Below are 17500 nucleotides of genomic sequence, written 5' to 3' on the forward strand. Positions count from 1 at the left end.
GCATAAGTGGGGAACACTTAAAACACAACATTGGGCGTCTTTAAAAGATGTTAAAATGCGTAATAATATAAATAACAATGTTGCTATGAAGTGTCAATACGATGACAACATGATCACCCGAAAGTTTCCTGTGACCTCACAGGAAGTGGAGGGGCTTTTACCTTTTACCATCTCCTGACTGAGTCACGCCGAGCAAATACGCATGCATCCATTAATGGATCACTTTGTGTTTGCACATGTGACTCACACACACACACACTGAATAATTGTGTATGTATCATTTGTTAATGGCACACACACAAACACACACACACACCGCTCCAACTGATTCTGGAAAACACTAGAAAAAAAAAAGTGGACAATGATAGTCGGTGAATTTGTCCGTTCCGGTGTCAAATTGCTGCACAAGTGTAAAAAGAAGTAACAGGAAGTAGAGGCGTACGTCGCCAACCTGTGGCCCAGTGTGGAACTGCGGTGACTTTTTCTGCCGCGGATGCTGTTTTGTTGTCACTCTGGCGGAAATTGTGTTTGTGTTTGTTTTTTAATTGATATGTCCAACAAAAAATTTTCACAATAATAATAATAATAATAATAACTTAGATTTATATCGCGCTTTTCTAAACACTCAAAAAGCGCTCACATAGAAGTAGGACTCAACATAATACAATTCCAATTCCAAAACCAAACCAGACCCAGCAACATTCAGAATAACATTCAACAGAGCAGTTGAGAGGACACACAAACATGACACAAAACAATCCAAAAGTAGTCAAACAAAAATGAATAATAACAACAGTATCAATATTGAGAAGAATTCCAACATAGCAGTGATTAGAAATCCCTCATTTATATTATCATCACAGCCATTTATCAAAAAAAACTAAATAAAAACATTTTAAAAATGAACAGTAGTGTCACAGTGGCTTACACTCGCATCGCATCTCATAAACTTGACAACAAATTGTGTTGCAATATTTTCCACAAAGATTATAGAAGTCATATTTTATATTCATTTAATAGTAAAAACACATTTGAATAATGGATGGTGTTTGTGTTTTTAAAGATGCGATGCTGGACTTTCACTACGCTGGATGGGTTTCCCACACTTCCTCTTCTGCTGACTCAGCCGTGGGAGGACGAGAAGAAGAAGAACTTTTTTAGGTCGAATAATAGAAGAGTTATTTGAAACTGTATTTTCTAGACTTAAAATACTGTCTTGTTTGGCTCATTTTATTAATACTTTATTGATCAGAAATCAAGCACATTTAAATGTTATTATTAATACATTTAAATAGAATAAAATAATACATAATAATGATTTCACTGTGTATCTCAAATGATAATAGTCATGAAATATATTATTTTGTATTTATTTATCACTTTTCATTTAAAAACATAGTTTTTTACTAAATATTTATAAAACTATCAAGTTATAGTTGTATTTAATACTAAAAAAAATTAAACTTCTCGCCTTGATATCACTAATACAATAAAATAAATATTTTTTTTTAGTGTGCAAATTAACTAAGAATCATATGTAGATATATATTTTAAAAAATAAATTTAAGTTTTGTCATTTTCTTTGAAAACATAAGTGTGGTCTACTAAATATTTTCAGCTGACCTCCAAAAAGCTTTAAACTAAAAGATAGCTATCTTATTAAATTATAAAATATTAGGTTTTTATTGATGAAATTGATTTTTTTATTTAAAGGACTAACTAATTTATTAGAAATTAAGTACACATTGGCTTTAAAATGTTAACAATACATTTAAATACAGTGAATATATTTAATGATCGCACTGTGTAATTCAGATGAAAATTTAAATTTGAAATTCACCATAAAATCTAGTTTTTTTAACTATCAATTTTCTTAAACAAAAATGAGTGGTATTTAATAAATATTTTCATTAAAAAAACAACTCCCAACCAAAAAAACCCTTTAATAGATAATCTTCAATCTGCTAAATTCAATTTATTGATAGTATTTTTTTTACATAAAGGAATACATATTTTTATCAGAAATTAGGCACACAATGTCTACATTGCCAATGCATTATTATTAATGTAAATATGTAATAATATATGATAATAATTATTAAATAATATATATAATAATACATGATAACAACATATGTAATACAATTATTTAAACATTAAAAAAATATTAATTTAATATGTGTAATTTAAATGAAAATAGTCTTAAAATATGTCAAACTTAAGTTATAATTTAATTTAATACTACAAAAATACATGTCCAATTTAAATTTTAGATTTTTTTTTAAGGACAGCGCATTAAAAAGTACATTTTTTAATTATTATTTTTTACAAATTACTGCTAAGGACACTATGATTCTAATACTATTGCATGTATAATGTAAAAATTATATATTTACATAAAAAAATGTGTACATTCATTATTTGAAAATATGAATTAAATTAGCATATAAAAAATTGTATAAAAACCGCCTCAGACAAAAACAACTTAAGTTTTAGTATTATTAAATATAACAAAAAATACAACTTAATTCTCAATAAAAAAAAATCCTAAAATATTAAAATATTTTTAAGGAGGCACAAAATAAATTTATTTAGACATTCCTGGTTTTATTTATTTATTTATTTTCAAGTACCACAAAGTAGATATTTATTGTAATAATACGTTCATAAGATATTTAAATAAAAATATGTAAATGTATTATTTTAACAAATGACTTGGAATCACATCAAATTCAAACTCTTTAAAATTCATGTTAAAATGTTAGTTTTCTTTAAAAAAATTAAATTCATATTTAATGTGAAATATGGAACTACATTTGCTGCGTTTGAATTTTGTGAACTGACTTTTTTCTTTTTCTTTTTTTTACATCAAATTATGCTGATAATTTTGTTGAATAAAAATTGTCAGCAAAATGTTTTTTTTTTCATGTTAAAATAGTGTTTTAAAATTCAGTGTGTAAAATATCCGGTGCAGAAATGTTTGTAGCTCCAAGACTCACTTCCGTTAAAGAAAGACAACCCTCCACATCGAGAGGAGCCAGATGAGGTGGTTCGGGCATCTGATCAGGATGCCACCCAAACGCCTCGCTAGGGCACGTCCGACCGGTAGGAGGCCAAGGGGAAGACCCAGGACACGCTGGGAAGACTATGTCTCCCGGCTGGCCTGGGAACGCCTCGGGATCTCCCGGGAAGAGCTGGACAAAGTGGCTGGGGAAAGGAAAGTCTGGGCTTCCCTGCTTAGGCTGCTGCCCCCGCGACCCGACCTCGGATAAGCAGAAGAAGATGGATGGATGGATGAAGCAATCGATCCTGTCTCAGAACCAGCCAAAGAGGTGTCTCGTTTGAAGTCACGTGATATGTATACGCAGAATTTTTAATAATGCACACATTTGTGATAAAATAAAATGATACAATTAACTTTAAAAATAAGATGATATTTGTCCGTCTACTGTTTTTATTTTTTTTTTAAATTCAATTAAAGCTGCTATACGTATGCATTGGTCACCTGGCAACGTCAAAACGCCTTTGCGACCAATCAGAGGGCTCGAAAGGGCGCGTTGATACACACTAACTCAACCTCGTGCTTAAATGATCCACTTTGGCTCCATAAGTCAATGTAAGGTTTTTTTAATAACTATTGATGTTATTTTTAGTGTGTATGAATTACTGAAAAAAATAGAGTCGCAAAGGAATGGTTCTAAATAGCATAAATAATCAAAAGGCGAGGACTGCGTCACGGCGCGGAGGCGTACTATTTGTTTTCGTGCCGTGCTGCGGTAGTATAAAAACTGGCCCCGGCGTGTTCAATAGGACGCTTGAACTTAGCGAGCTAACGGTGTTGTCGTGTCCGTGCTCAAAGCACCCTGCGCGGACTCATGCTGGCTGGGCACACCGAGGATATGTAACATCCTCTCTCTGCTTGCCGGCTTCCAAACCCCCCCACGAACACTCTGAATGCCTGCGGGGAGCTCTTTTGGGAACGTACGTATCATATTTCCATCTCTTGTCCGGAACTTACGGAAGTTTGACCGCCGCTTTTTGAGCGAAACGTTGCGTTTTGGAAGATTCCTACTTGAAGCTCGATGGCGAGCAGCTGTGCGAGTTGTCGCCTGTCGTTTTGCTGACTTTTAAACGGGCAAACTTGCTAACTAGCACACCTGCTAACTCGCGTACTAGTCAACCTGCTAACTAACACTTTAACTTGCTAACTAGCTGACGACACTGTTTTTTGTTTTTTTAAACTTAACTTCATTTTTCTTCGTATCGTCATTGAAGTAAGTCAATGACTCATTGAGCTGTCAAATGATTTTAATTAGTCCAAGGTTGTTGTTTTTTTTTTCAAAAAGACCAACATTTAATGTCTCAGCACTTCTGGAATAAAAGGACCGAGCGCGTGAGGATTCTAGAACTGCGTGTGCGTGCGTCCCCACTCTTGACGTCCCACTGGTGCGCGTGCGTCACCCCCCCCCCCCCCCCCCCCCCCCCCACACACACACACTCTCTCTCTTGACGTCCCACGTTTTTTTTTCGTGACGTTTTGATGACTAAAAAAGCTAGGATAAGATGTATTTGAAAATTTAATGTACTTTTTAATTTTTTTTAATACTTTGAGTTCTCTGTGAAGATCCATCCATCCATTTCCTACCGCTTATTCCCTTTTGAGGTCGCGGGGCGCGTTGCCGCCTATCTCAGCTACAATCGGGCGGAAGGTGGCGTACACCCTGGACAAGTTGCTACCTCATCGCAGGGCCAACACAGATAGACAGACAACATTCACACTCACATTCACACACTAGGGCATATTTAGTGTTGCCAATCAACCTATCCAAGATCGTTATTGTGCTTGGAGGAGTCGAACTGAGAATATTAGCGACAGTCTCTGTCGCTAATCGGGACGCGCTGATTTGTGTGAGACTTTTGAAATTTGATTTTATTTTGGATTATAAGGTTTCCACAGGTCATTGAAAAAAAGCATCAAGTCATAAATGGGATTTTGCGAAAACGAAGGCCTTCAATGATGAAATATTAACATTGCAACACATGCCAATACGCCCTTTTTAGTTTACTAAATTGCAATTTTAAATTTCCCGGGAGTTTTTTCTTGGAAACGTCTCTTAATGATGTGTACGCGTGACGTCATCGGCTGTTAGGAAATATGAGCGCTGTGCGCACACGCAACTAAAAGTCGTCTGCTTTAACCGCATAATTACACAGAATTTTGGAGATCTGTGTTGCTGAATCCTTTGCAATTTGTTCAATTAATATTGGAGAAGTCAAAGTAGAAAAATGGAGTTGGGAAGCTTTAGCCTTTAGACACAGAGACACATGGTGATTCCTTGTTTAAAATTCATGGAGGTGAAACTTTACTATGAATCACAGCGAACATGGATCCCGACCAAATGTCAACCAGCAGGTTTCGGTGAGAAAATTGTGGTAAAAAGTCGCTTCTTACCGGAGAGCAGCTGAGCTTGTGCCGTCCATAAAGCTGCCGTCGACTTTCCTGAGACACTGGCGTCAACACACCTCCGACTATCAGTACTGTTAAACTCACTAAAACACTAGCAACACAATAGAAAGATAAGGGATTTCCCAGAATTATTCTAGTAAATGTAGGCGCCAGCGCCCCCCGCGACCCCAAAAGGGAATAAGGGGTAGAAAATGGATCCTAGTAAATGTGTTCAAACACATCTGAATCCGTACCAATGCAATCGCGTTTTTTTTTTTAACTTTTTTTTTTTTTTTTCTAGTTCGTCGCTATTAATATCCTCAAACACGAATCTTTCATCCTCGCTCAAATGGGGAAATTGGCGTTTTCTCGGTCCGAAAAGCTGTTTTTGTGGAGGCTCCCATTAAAAAACAATGTGAATATGTGAGGAGCCATCATGTGACGTCATCGTCTGCGACTTCCGGTAGAGGCAGGGCTTTTCTGTTAGCAAGCAAAAGTTTCAAACTTTATCGTGGATGTTCTCTACTAAATCCTTTCAGCAAAAATATGGCAATATCGCAAAATGATCAAGTATGACACATAGAATGGACCTGCTATCCCCGTTTAAATAGGAAAATCTAATTTCAGTAGGCCTTTAAATGGCATGAAAAGCATTAAATACGATGACCTAACATTAAAAATGGCATTCAATTGCAATTGGCAACAAAGAGACAACAAAACAAACCTCTCGACCAAGTTTTTTTTTCTACTGGGTCGGGGAACTTAATTTAAAACTACAAAATTACATTTTTATTTAGAATTCCAATTTTTCAATATATTTTGAAAGACTGTACATTAAGATAAGTTTGGTTTTTGATACTATTACATGCATCATGTAAAAAATATATTTACACAAAAAATGTGTACATTTATTATTTAAAAAAAATCATTTAATTTAGCGTATAAAAATGAGTAACTTTTACTAAATATTTATCAAACCGCCTCAGAAAAAAACTTTAGTTTTAATCTTATTTAATAGTACAAAAAAATGAAACTTTTTTGTACTATTACTATACTTTTTTTTTTTTGCGAAGGGGGCACAAATTCAATATATTTACTGATTAAATTTTTATTTTGTTTTGTTACCGATATATTGATACATTTATACAAAAATATGTAAAGGTATTGTTTTGACAAATGACTTGGGATCACATCAAATTGACGCGCGTTAAAATCCATGTTTAAAATTTTGTAATTTGGTTTCGTGCAAAAAAATGAATTTTAATTTACCTTTTATTGACTCATTTTAAAAAAATACTTTGGATTCTCTGTTAAGATCGTTATTGTTTGTTATTGTGCTTGGAGGAGTCGAACTGAGAATATTAGCGACAGTCCCTGTCGCTAATCGGGATGTCCTGATTTTGGTGAGACTTTTGAAATTTGATTTTTTTTTTTAGATTATAAGGTTTCCGCGGGTCATTGAAAAAAAGCATCAAGTCATAAATGGGATTTTGCAAAAATGAAGGCCTTAAATGGCATAAAAAGCATTAAATGCGATGTCGTCACATTAAAAATTGCATTCAATTGCAATTGGCAACTAAAAGACACCAAAACAAACCACCCGACCAAGTTTTTTTTCTACTGGGTCGGAGAACTTAAAAGCCTACTGAAACCCACTACTACCGACCACGCAGTGTCATAGTTTATATATCAATGATGAAATCATAACATTGCAACACAAGTCAATACGGGTGGTTTAGTTAACTAAATTGCAGTTTTAAATTTCCCGCAAAGTATCCTGTTGAAATCGTTGAATGGTGACGCGTGCGCGTGACGTCCCCGGTTGTAGCCGAACATGGTCCCGACCACATGTCAACCGGCAGGTTTCGGTGAGAAAATTGTGGTAATAAGTCGGCTCTTACATGAGCGGAGCTTGCGTCCTCCTGCACCTGCGGACTCTTACCTCCTGCCACCGGAGACACTGGCGGTCACCACACCTGTGGCCACACCCCTCTGACTTCCAGGCACCATATAATCTCACTAAAACACTAGTAACACAATAAGCAGATAAGGGATTTTCCAGAATTATCCAGTGTGAATGTGTTTAATAACATATGAATCACTCCCACTGCCCTTGGCTTTTTTTTTTTTTTTTTTTTCTCTAGTCCTTCACTCTCACTATCCTCATCCACGAATCTTTCATCCTCGCTCAAATTAATGGGAAATTGTCGCTTTTTTGGTCCGGATCGCTCTCGCTGCTGGTGGCTATGACTGTAAACAATGTGAGGAGCTCCACAACCGGTGACGTCACGCGTACATCGTATGCTACTTCCGGTACAGGCAAGGCTTTTTTATTAACGACCAAAAGTTGCGAACGTTATCGTGGATGTTCTCTACTAAATCCTTTCAGCAAAAATATGGCAATATCGCGAAATGATCAAGTATGACACATAGAATGGACCTACTATCCCCGTTTAAATAAGAAAATCTCATTTCAGTAGGCTTTTAATTTAATACTACAAAAAATACATTTTTATTTTGAATTCAAATTTTTTAATATATTTTGAAAGACAGTACATTAAAAAAAGGTTTGTTTTTGATACTATTACATGTATAATGTAAAAAATATATTTACATAAAAATGTCTACATTTATTATTCAAAAAAATATAATTAGATTAGTGTATAACAATGAGTAACGTTTACTACATATTTATCAAACCGCCTCAGAAAAAAAATACTTTAGTTCTAATCTTATTTAATAGTACAAAAACTGCTACTTTTTTGGTCTATTACTATGCTTTTTTGTTTTTCAAAGGAGGCACAAAGTCAATATATTTACCGATTTATTCTTTTTTCATTTTGTTACCAATATATTGATACATTCATATTTATACAAAAATATGTACATTTATTGTTTTGAGAATGACTTGGCATCACATCAAATTGAAGCTCTTTTAAATCCATGTTTAAAATTTTGTAATTTGGTTTCGTGTAAAAAATGAATTTTAATTTACTTTTTATTGACTAATTTAAAAAAAAATACTTTGGGATCTCTGTTAAGATCATTATTGTTTATTATTGTGCTTGGAGTCGAACTGAGAATATCAGCAACAGTTCCAAACCTCGCTCGCTGACGCTAATCGGGTGGTTGGATGGATTACAAGGTTGCCGCGGGTCATAAAAAAGGCATCGAAAGTCATTAAATGGATTTTGCGAAAACAAAGGCCTTAAATGGCATAAAGAGCATTAAATACAATATCCACAGGCATTAAAAATTGCATTCAATTGCAATTGGCAACAAAAAGACAAAAACTACCCGACAGTTTTTTCTACTGGGGTGGGGGAGTTCAAAATGTATTTAAGTGAAATTTTTGCAGGCATAAATAAAATCAGTTTTATCTTGATGTTTGTTTACCTTTTTAGGATAACTAAGTTATTCACTTTCCATTTACATTTCTTATATATTCTGATTACATGTCTGCTTAATGTGGCCACAGTTAATGTAAACTTTTCAACATTATTGTCAAATGCATACAACTTTGTCGATACATTTCGATGGTTGTGACTACCGAGCGCATATAAGCCGCAGCCACTAAATTTGAGTAAAAAAAGAAAATTTAATTCCAAATATTACGCCAACCAGATATATATGTTGTGAAATTAGTTTTTTACACCGTCTTTTTTGGACTATAAGTTGCAGTTTTTTTTCATAGTTTGGCCGACATATACTCCGGAGCAACTTATTTGTGAAATGATTAACACATTACCGTAACATATCAAATATTATTTATCTCATTAGCAGAAGAGACAAAGAAAATGTCAGCAATCGTCACACACACGTCAGCAATTGTCACACACACGTCAACCAATAAGAATTCGGCGGGGTAGGGTCATGGCAGAAGTGCATTGTGGGTCATGGAATGCTAACTGCTATATGCTACTGCCGTAGCTATTAAAATGGATCATTTCATCGTTGGCGGTAACTTATAAAAACTGAGAAGGGCTGAACAAAAATGGCACCGAAAAGAAAATCATGTACTGCAGATTACACTATATCATTATTCTTTATTTTTTTTAATTGCCTTTCAAATGTCTATTCTTGGTGTTGGATTTTATCAAATTTCCCCCAAAAATGCGACTTATACTCCATTGCGACATATATTTTTATTCCTTCTTTATTATTCATTTTCGGCCCGTGCAACGTATACTCCGGAGCGACTTATAATCCAAAAAATACGGTAAGTTATTTAAATACCTTAATCGTTTCCAAATGGTGTCTGTAACAGGGCAGTAAAACGGCTGATCGAACAAACCAGAAGTCATTGATCTGGACCCACAAGCTGCGGAAGCTGGCTCTCTAATCAGCTAAACAGATTCTAACTCCACGGTGACGTTTTGGTGAATTTACAAAACTGAAACAATACAAAAAGAATGCCATTGTAAATTAATAATACTATCACAGACACTCGTAAACGTGTTAGCATATTAGCTCATGCTAACGAAGTTAGCTTCATTACATTACGATGGCACATACAAATATGCAGGAAAACACTCCTACAGACATCACACATGGCAGGGTTTAGTAAGTAAGAATTGTTTTTGTTATATTGTAAAACTTACAAACATTAATTGGAGAGATGAATGAAGAATCATTTTTATCAGTAACACTATGGGTGGTTTTACTTCTGGTCCAAGGCACGAAACAGGAAGCACATATTCAACATAAAGCACCTGCAAACACGTCCAAAAGATTGCCTCGGAGCACAAATGATAACACATCTTTGCAGTGTCTTTGCTTGAGTTTAGCGAAAATTATGAAACCCAAAACATGGCCACTAGTGAAGAAAAATCCATAAGTTAACTGCACCGTTTAACAACCTGCAGTGTTCTCAGCAGAACAAAAAAGTAGCGGCTTATTGTCCGAAAATTCGAAAAAAAAACTTTGATCGCTGAAAGAGCGCTGCTGAAACCAAATGTTGTGATGACGTGTAAGAACTTCCTTACTTTCCTGCGCGCACGAAAGACGTGAAATGGCAAACGTGGCGTTGGGGAGACTGCAGTCACATATAACGGATTCTGACTACATCCTGAAGCGAATCAAATCTCATGCCAAAATATCTGATTTGAGCGTCTAGATTGGCAAAAAATGTCAGAAAAATCTGTAAACAAAGCCTTGGAAAACCGTTCTAGAAGGTTAAAAAAATCTCGCTGTACCTAATCAGAACGTGACAACGGTCACGAAAAAGTACACTGCCGGTAATGTCTGTCACAAACGCCGGCTGACAAGCGGCAAGCAGTTTATGTTTTTGTTGAGGATTAAGATTGCTTTCATTTGATTTATAGGGTTTTTTTTTGGTCATGAGTTGGAATATTTGTGGAATATGAAAATAAGTACATGCAGATCATTTTTTTCAGCTGAAATGTATTTAAAGAGAACATATTTTCACAATTTCTAATAACAAAAATGTTGCTCACATGTTTGTATTCAGTGAAAATGTCAGCATAATTTGAAGTAAATATAAATACAATTTTTAAAATTCCACAAAGTCAGTGTTTTATAATAAACACATTTACCTCCATACTTCCCACTTTTGGGATTTTTAAACCCTTTTAAAATATTTCACTGAAAAAGTTCATTTTCCTCGTTTTGTTTTTTTTACACAAAAACAAAGATTTTACCTTGACTGAATTTCACACATGGATTTTAAAGGCCTTAGGTTTGATTCCAAGTAATATTTTGAAACAAAAAAAATATACATTTTTTTGTTAAATGTATTTATTAATGATTGTGTTATTCTTAAAATCATTGTCTGCCTTTTAGTAGTTTGTACAATAAAAACACAGTAATGTACAAATATTTTTTGATATTTTATTGAGAATTAAGTTGTATTTGTTGTAGTATTAAACATGATTTTAACTTAAATTGTGTCTCAAGAGGTTTAATAAATATTTGGTAAACTAATTTTTCAAAGAAAATTGATTGATTAAAAAGAAACAATATATTCCCAGACTATTTTCATTTGAATTACAAAGTGCAAACAGTAATTATTTTGTATTTAAATATTTTTTAAATATAAACATTTTAAAGTCTGCGTGTGCCTAAGTTCAGATCAAATGTTTTGCCTTTTCATTGGAGGGAGTCCGAGGTGGGGGTTTTAAACTCTTTTATGATGCAACCAAATACATTCCAGGAGTTTACATTCAACAAAACACAATTTTAAGTAAAAAAAAAGAAAAGAAATTGTATCGATAGTTATATTTTGGCCTTCTTTAAAGCAGATTTAAGATTGCTTTCTTTTACTTTCAATGTATTATTTTTGGTCAGGTGTTGGTTTCTATGTAACTGTTGGGTCAATGCCACTCAGTTTTTCTAGAAAAATTGCCAAAATGAAAAAAAAAAATTAGGCAATTTATCATATATCAAGGCTATTTTAAATTAGATTGCACAGTACAAATATTACTGGATTTAAATGACAAGTGATAATATTAAGGCCAATGTTTAACTTCTGTACCTCCCTTACACAATATTTACTTTCACAATGAAGATTTCTAACAAGTTTTTATGTAGCTGGTTGACATGAAATTTTCAAAAACAATTTGTGCTCCCCTAAACTAATCAAAATATTTAGCTTTATATATTATGTACCGTTATCACTGGAGGAAGAGGATAAACATGTTACACACCCAGGGTGAGCTAATAACTAAGCTAGCTTAAAACACCACGAATGTAAGTGCTTGGTAAAGTTTCAGATGTGCAATGGTAAGATTTCGAGAGCGGGGAATATTGCAAAGGTCGGAATTGCCAGCATGGCATCCATCCATAGCTTGGTGGTGTCTATTAAGGGGAGTATCACCATGGCATTTTAAACTACTTGTATTTACAAACTGTGAATAATGCCTTGGACACAGGATTATTTTGAGTGCAAAAAGCAAATAATTAATATATGGTAGTTTTTATTAACGATCAAACAATTGTGCGATAAGAGAATATTTAAAAAAATACATGCTGGCAAATGTACAGTAACCACATGTGATCTCCCTGGTGGGTGATGTTGGAACCTAGAGGTGTTTTTTTAGTACACTTAAAGTAGTTTTTGTAGTATTATTAGTACATAGAGCTACATTTCAAGTAGTTTTTGTAGTATTAGTTCATACCGCTACACTTCAACTTGTTTTTGTAGTAATACTACATACAGTTCACTTCAAGTAATTTTTGCAAAGCGAAAGCCATTTATCAACAACACCCGGAAACACCGCCGGCTCCCTGGGACAGAGCTCATCTAAGATGGACTGATGCAAAGTGGAAATGTGTTCTGCGGTCTGATTCCACATTTCAAATTGTTTTGGGAAATTGGACTTAGTGTCCTCCGGACCAAGGAGGAAAATAACCTTTCGGACTGTTACAGGCGCAAAGTTGAAAGCCAGCATCTGTGATGGTATGGGGGTGTATTAGTGCCCAAGGCATGGGTAATTTACACATCTGTGAAGGCACCATTAATGCTGAAAGGTACATACAGGTTTTGGAGCAACATTTGTTGCCATCCAAGCAACATTATCATGGACGCTCCTGCTTATTTCAACAAGACAATGCCAAGCCATGTGTTACAACAGCGTGGCTTCATAGTAAAAGAGTGCGGGTACTAGACTAGACTGGCCTGCCTGTAGTCCAGACCTGTCTCCCATTGAAAATGTGTGGCACAATTATGGAGCCTGAAATACCACAAGGGAGACCCCGCACTATTGAACAACTTAAGCTGTACACCAAGCAAGAATGGGAAATAATTCCACCTGGAAAGCTTCATAAATTGGTGTCCTCAGTTCCCAAACATATACTTCCATTAAATTCTAAATTAAGGATTATTTGCACAAAAAAAAGTTTCTCCGTTCAAACATTAAATATTTTGTCTTTGCAGTCTATTAAATTGAATATAAGTAAAAAAGGATTTGTGAATCATTTTACTGTTTTTATTTACCATTTACACGTGCCAACTTCACTGGTTTTGTACATTCAAGTAGATTTTGTAATTTTATTACTACATACAGCTACATTTCATGTAGTTTTTGTAGTATTACTATGTACAGCTGCATTTAAAAAAAATTTGGTGTTACTACTACATACAGCTATACTTAAAGTAGTTTTTGTGGTATTACTACATACAACTATATTTGAAGTAGTTTTTGTAGCATTACTACATACAGCTACAGTTGAAGTGTTTTTTGTAGTATTACTACATACAGCTATACTTCAAGTAGTTTTTGTGGTATTACTACATACAACTACATTTTAAGTAGTTTTTGTAGCATTACTACATACCGCTACAGTTGAAGTGTTTTTTGTAGTATTACTACATACAGATACATTTCAAGTAATTTTAGTATTATTACATACAGCTATATTTCAAGTAGTTTTTGTAGTATTAATACTACTTACAGCTACATTTCAAGTAGTTTTTGTAGTATTACTACATACAGCTACATTTCAAGTAGTATTTGTAGTGTTACTACATACAGGTACATTTCAATAAGTTTTTGTAGTATTACTACATACAGCTACATTTCAAGTAGTTTTTGTGGCATTACTACTACATACACATTTCAAGTAGTTCTTGTAGTATTACTACATACAGCTACACTTCAATTGTTTTTGTAGTATTACTATATACAGGTACATTTCAACTAGTTTTTGTAGTATTACTATATACAGGTACAGTTCAACTAGTTTTTGTAGTATTAATACATACAGGTACAGTTCAAGTAGTGTTGTTGTATTATTACTACATACAGCTACATGTCAAGTACAGTTTGCTTGTTTAAAAGCAAAACATTATTTTTTTTTTGCCTGTTTGCACCGTCTTGTGTATTTGGTATTCCTCAAAGTGGCAAAGATGTAAATTCAAGATATTTATGAAACTATGTTGCCCATATGTCGTCGCCAGTCCACCATTTTTTATTTACGGTAGCGGTGTTTGTGGTTCCGATGAAAGTGTCCACTGGTTAGCGATAGTTATCAGTTGTATGAAACAGCTGTGGAAAGTTCCTTCCTAATGTTGAATTGGTGAGCAACTTTCTAATGACCAGTTAGGACGCCTGCACTTTTTAATTAACTTAACTGTCAGTTTTTGACATTTTTTAGGCGTGTGCTAAAAACCATCAAAATAATTAGTTGTTTCTGAGTTAACAACTTTAATTGGTTGTCACTCACTACCTTGAAGAACTGTGTTGTGAAAGGGTGTTGCACGCAATTTCTTTTAAAAAGAAAATGATAATACTGTATGAAGAAGTAGGGCGTAGCACCAATAAGTGCAGTAGTTTAAAGAAGTAATGTATTAATAATGTACGATAGAGGTGTCAAACTCAACACCTGGAATTAATTGTTCTTACTACATGTGTTCAACTTTGCATTTTGCCAGAAAAAAATACCTTATTTTTCAAACTGTAGAGCGATGTATAAGCCACACCCACTAAATTGTAAAAGGAATAACAATTTTTTTTTACATATATTATCTGCACCGGACTGATTAGAAGCTGTGGTGAAATTAGTTATTTACACAGAAATGTTTGTTTACATACCTTAATTGTTTCCAAACAGTGTCAGTAAAACAGCTGATCAAACAAAACATAAGTCATATTCATGGACCCATGAGGTGCGCAAGCAAGCTCTCCAATCCGCTAAACCGACTCAATAACTCCGCTGTGACGTTTTGGCGAATTTACTGAGGAATTTGTGAATCTGAAACCATACAGCTAATGCTAAAAAGGCTACCTTGATTACATTACGGTTGCACGTAAAAATATGCATGAACACACTCCTACAGACATCACACATTGGATGCTTTAGTAAGTAAGAATTGTGTTTGTTATACTGTAAACCTTACAAATGTTGCTTGGAGGGATGAGGAATCCATATGAGCAGAAACGCTACGAAGACGGAACAGCACTAATACTTCCAGTTCAAAGCTCTAAATGGTAGGACACCGCTGCAATGCAGTAAGCGAACTCCTCCTAAAGAGGGCGCCGTGGCACAAAAAATAACGCACCTTTTCATGGTTTTTGCTTATGGCACTCAGCAATGAAAAATCTATAAGTTATCCGCACCGTTTTGTAAGCCACAGGGTTCAAAGTGTAGGAAATAAGTAGTGGCTTATTGTCCAGAATTTACGGTAATTAAAATTAATTATTTTGTGTAGACGAGGCAGGAACAACAAGGTGCAACAATATAACAACTTTTTATTGATTAAACACGCAATTGTCATCCTCCCGTAGCTCAGGCCTACTTCCTGTTCTTGTCTATGGCGCTAAGCCTTCTGGATAATGTAGTTCCCAACATTTATTTCCTCGTTGACATGTGTTTATTGAACATTGATGTATCCAGGATGAGACAAGAACATATTTTCATTTGCTGACCTCGCAAAGAGGCAGCATGTTAGAATTGTAATTTTAATGAACAGAGAATGTCTGCAACTTGTGGCCGACAAAAAGGAAACCTTTGGTGTTTTGATAAGTCATTAATATTAAGAGTAATTTGACAATGAGCTTGTAGTATGTGCTTGCACTGCCACCGAGGGTCTACAAAACCTGTAAAACATCAATACAATATTTGTGTATTTTTCTTGCAACCTTGTGCTTTTAAAACAAAATCATAACATAAGTTAATTCAATGTTATAGGGGGAACGTTTTTTATCCTTATACATTGTATATTTTGTTTTTATAAATATTTTTATATATTTTATAAATATATATTTTTTAGTTATGTATTCTTTTTGTAAATATTTATATTTTAGTGTGTGAATGTGAGTGTGAATGTTGTCTGTGTTGACCCTGCGATGAGGTGGCGACTTGTCCGGGTTGTACCCCTCCTTCCGCCCGATTGTAGCTGAGATAGGCACCAGCGCCCCTCGCGTCCTCAAAGGGAATAACCGGTAGAAAATGGATGGATGGATGGATTTATATTTTTATACATTTATATTTTTGAAATTAATATTTCTATATTTTTTTAACAAATTTCAATGGTTTAGTTAAAAAAATATTTATGTATTTTTTTTAAATAAGTCTTAAACATTTTTTAATATTTCTATATTTTTTGTAACTATATATTTTTAAATGTATATATTTCTTTAAATATATATTTTAGAAAATAAATATTTCAGTTTTTTTTAAACATTTATATATCTTTTCAATAAATATGGTTTCTTAAAATGTATTTTTTTAATTACACATTTTTTCAAAAATATTATTTTTTGCAGCAACATTCTGAAAAAGCTGCAAATTCTGGCATTTTTGGGCAATGGGGAGAAATTCAGCAGAATCTTTGAGCTGAATGTTTTTTGTGGGCGGGACTTAGCATGACATGACTGACAGATGTTTGCTTGCCCCTCAGCTGAAGTAACCGCTGCGACAAGATGGCCGCCGATGAGGCACAGAGCGTCCTGACGTGGGAGCAAGTGAGTCGCCTGGACGAGGTCCTGAGCGAGGTGGTCCCGGTCCACGGCCGCGGCAACTTCCCCACGCTGGAGGTGCGCCTGAGGGACATCGTGGCGCGCGTGCGCTCCAGCCTGGCGCTGAGCGGCGTGCGCGTAAAGGACGTGCGCCTCAACGGCTCCACAGCGAGCCACGTGCTGGTGCAGGACGTGGGCTGGAGCTACAAGGACCTGGACCTCATCTTCCGCGTGGACTTGCCGCACGAGGCCGACTTCCGACTGGTGCGCGATGTGGTGCTGGGCACCCTGCTGGACTTCCTGCCCGACGGCGTCAACAAGGAGAAGATTACGGCAGTGACCTTGAAGGAGGCCTATGTGCAGAAGCTGGCCAAGGTCTGCACGGAGCAGGACCGCTGGAGCCTGATCTCGCTGTCCAACAAGCACGGGCGCAACGTGGAGCTCAAGTTCGTGGACTCCATCCGCCGCCAGTTCGAGTTCAGCGTGGACTCCTTCCAGATCGTCCTGGACTCCATGCTGGCATTCTACCACTCAGACGTGGCCATGACGCCCGCCCACCACCCGGCCGTGCACGGCGAGAGCGTGTACGGCGACTTCCAGGTGGCGCTGGGCCACCTGCGCGACAAGCTCATCGCCA

At 35.5% G+C, this 17500-nt stretch overlaps 1 protein-coding gene across 1 annotated transcript in view; it reads left to right on the top strand.

Moving 5' to 3' along the window:
• Nucleotides 1–3794: 3794 nt before the first annotated feature.
• The window catches only part of tent5c (terminal nucleotidyltransferase 5C), a 15398-nt gene continuing 1692 nt past the window's right edge, over nucleotides 3795–17500 (top strand). Inside the window, exons 1-2 of the mRNA XM_061879539.1 lie at nucleotides 3795–3981; nucleotides 16806–17500. The exon at nucleotides 16806–17500 is cut by the window's right edge and continues 1692 nt beyond it. Of these exons, the coding sequence (XP_061735523.1) occupies nucleotides 16828–17500 (673 nt within the window). The 5' untranslated portion in view covers nucleotides 3795–3981; nucleotides 16806–16827. The remainder of the gene's footprint in view (nucleotides 3982–16805) is intronic.

The sequence above is a fragment of the Nerophis ophidion genome, linkage group LG19 (assembly GCF_033978795.1).
Source record: "Nerophis ophidion isolate RoL-2023_Sa linkage group LG19, RoL_Noph_v1.0, whole genome shotgun sequence".
Classification (NCBI taxonomy): domain Eukaryota; kingdom Metazoa; phylum Chordata; class Actinopteri; order Syngnathiformes; family Syngnathidae; genus Nerophis; species Nerophis ophidion.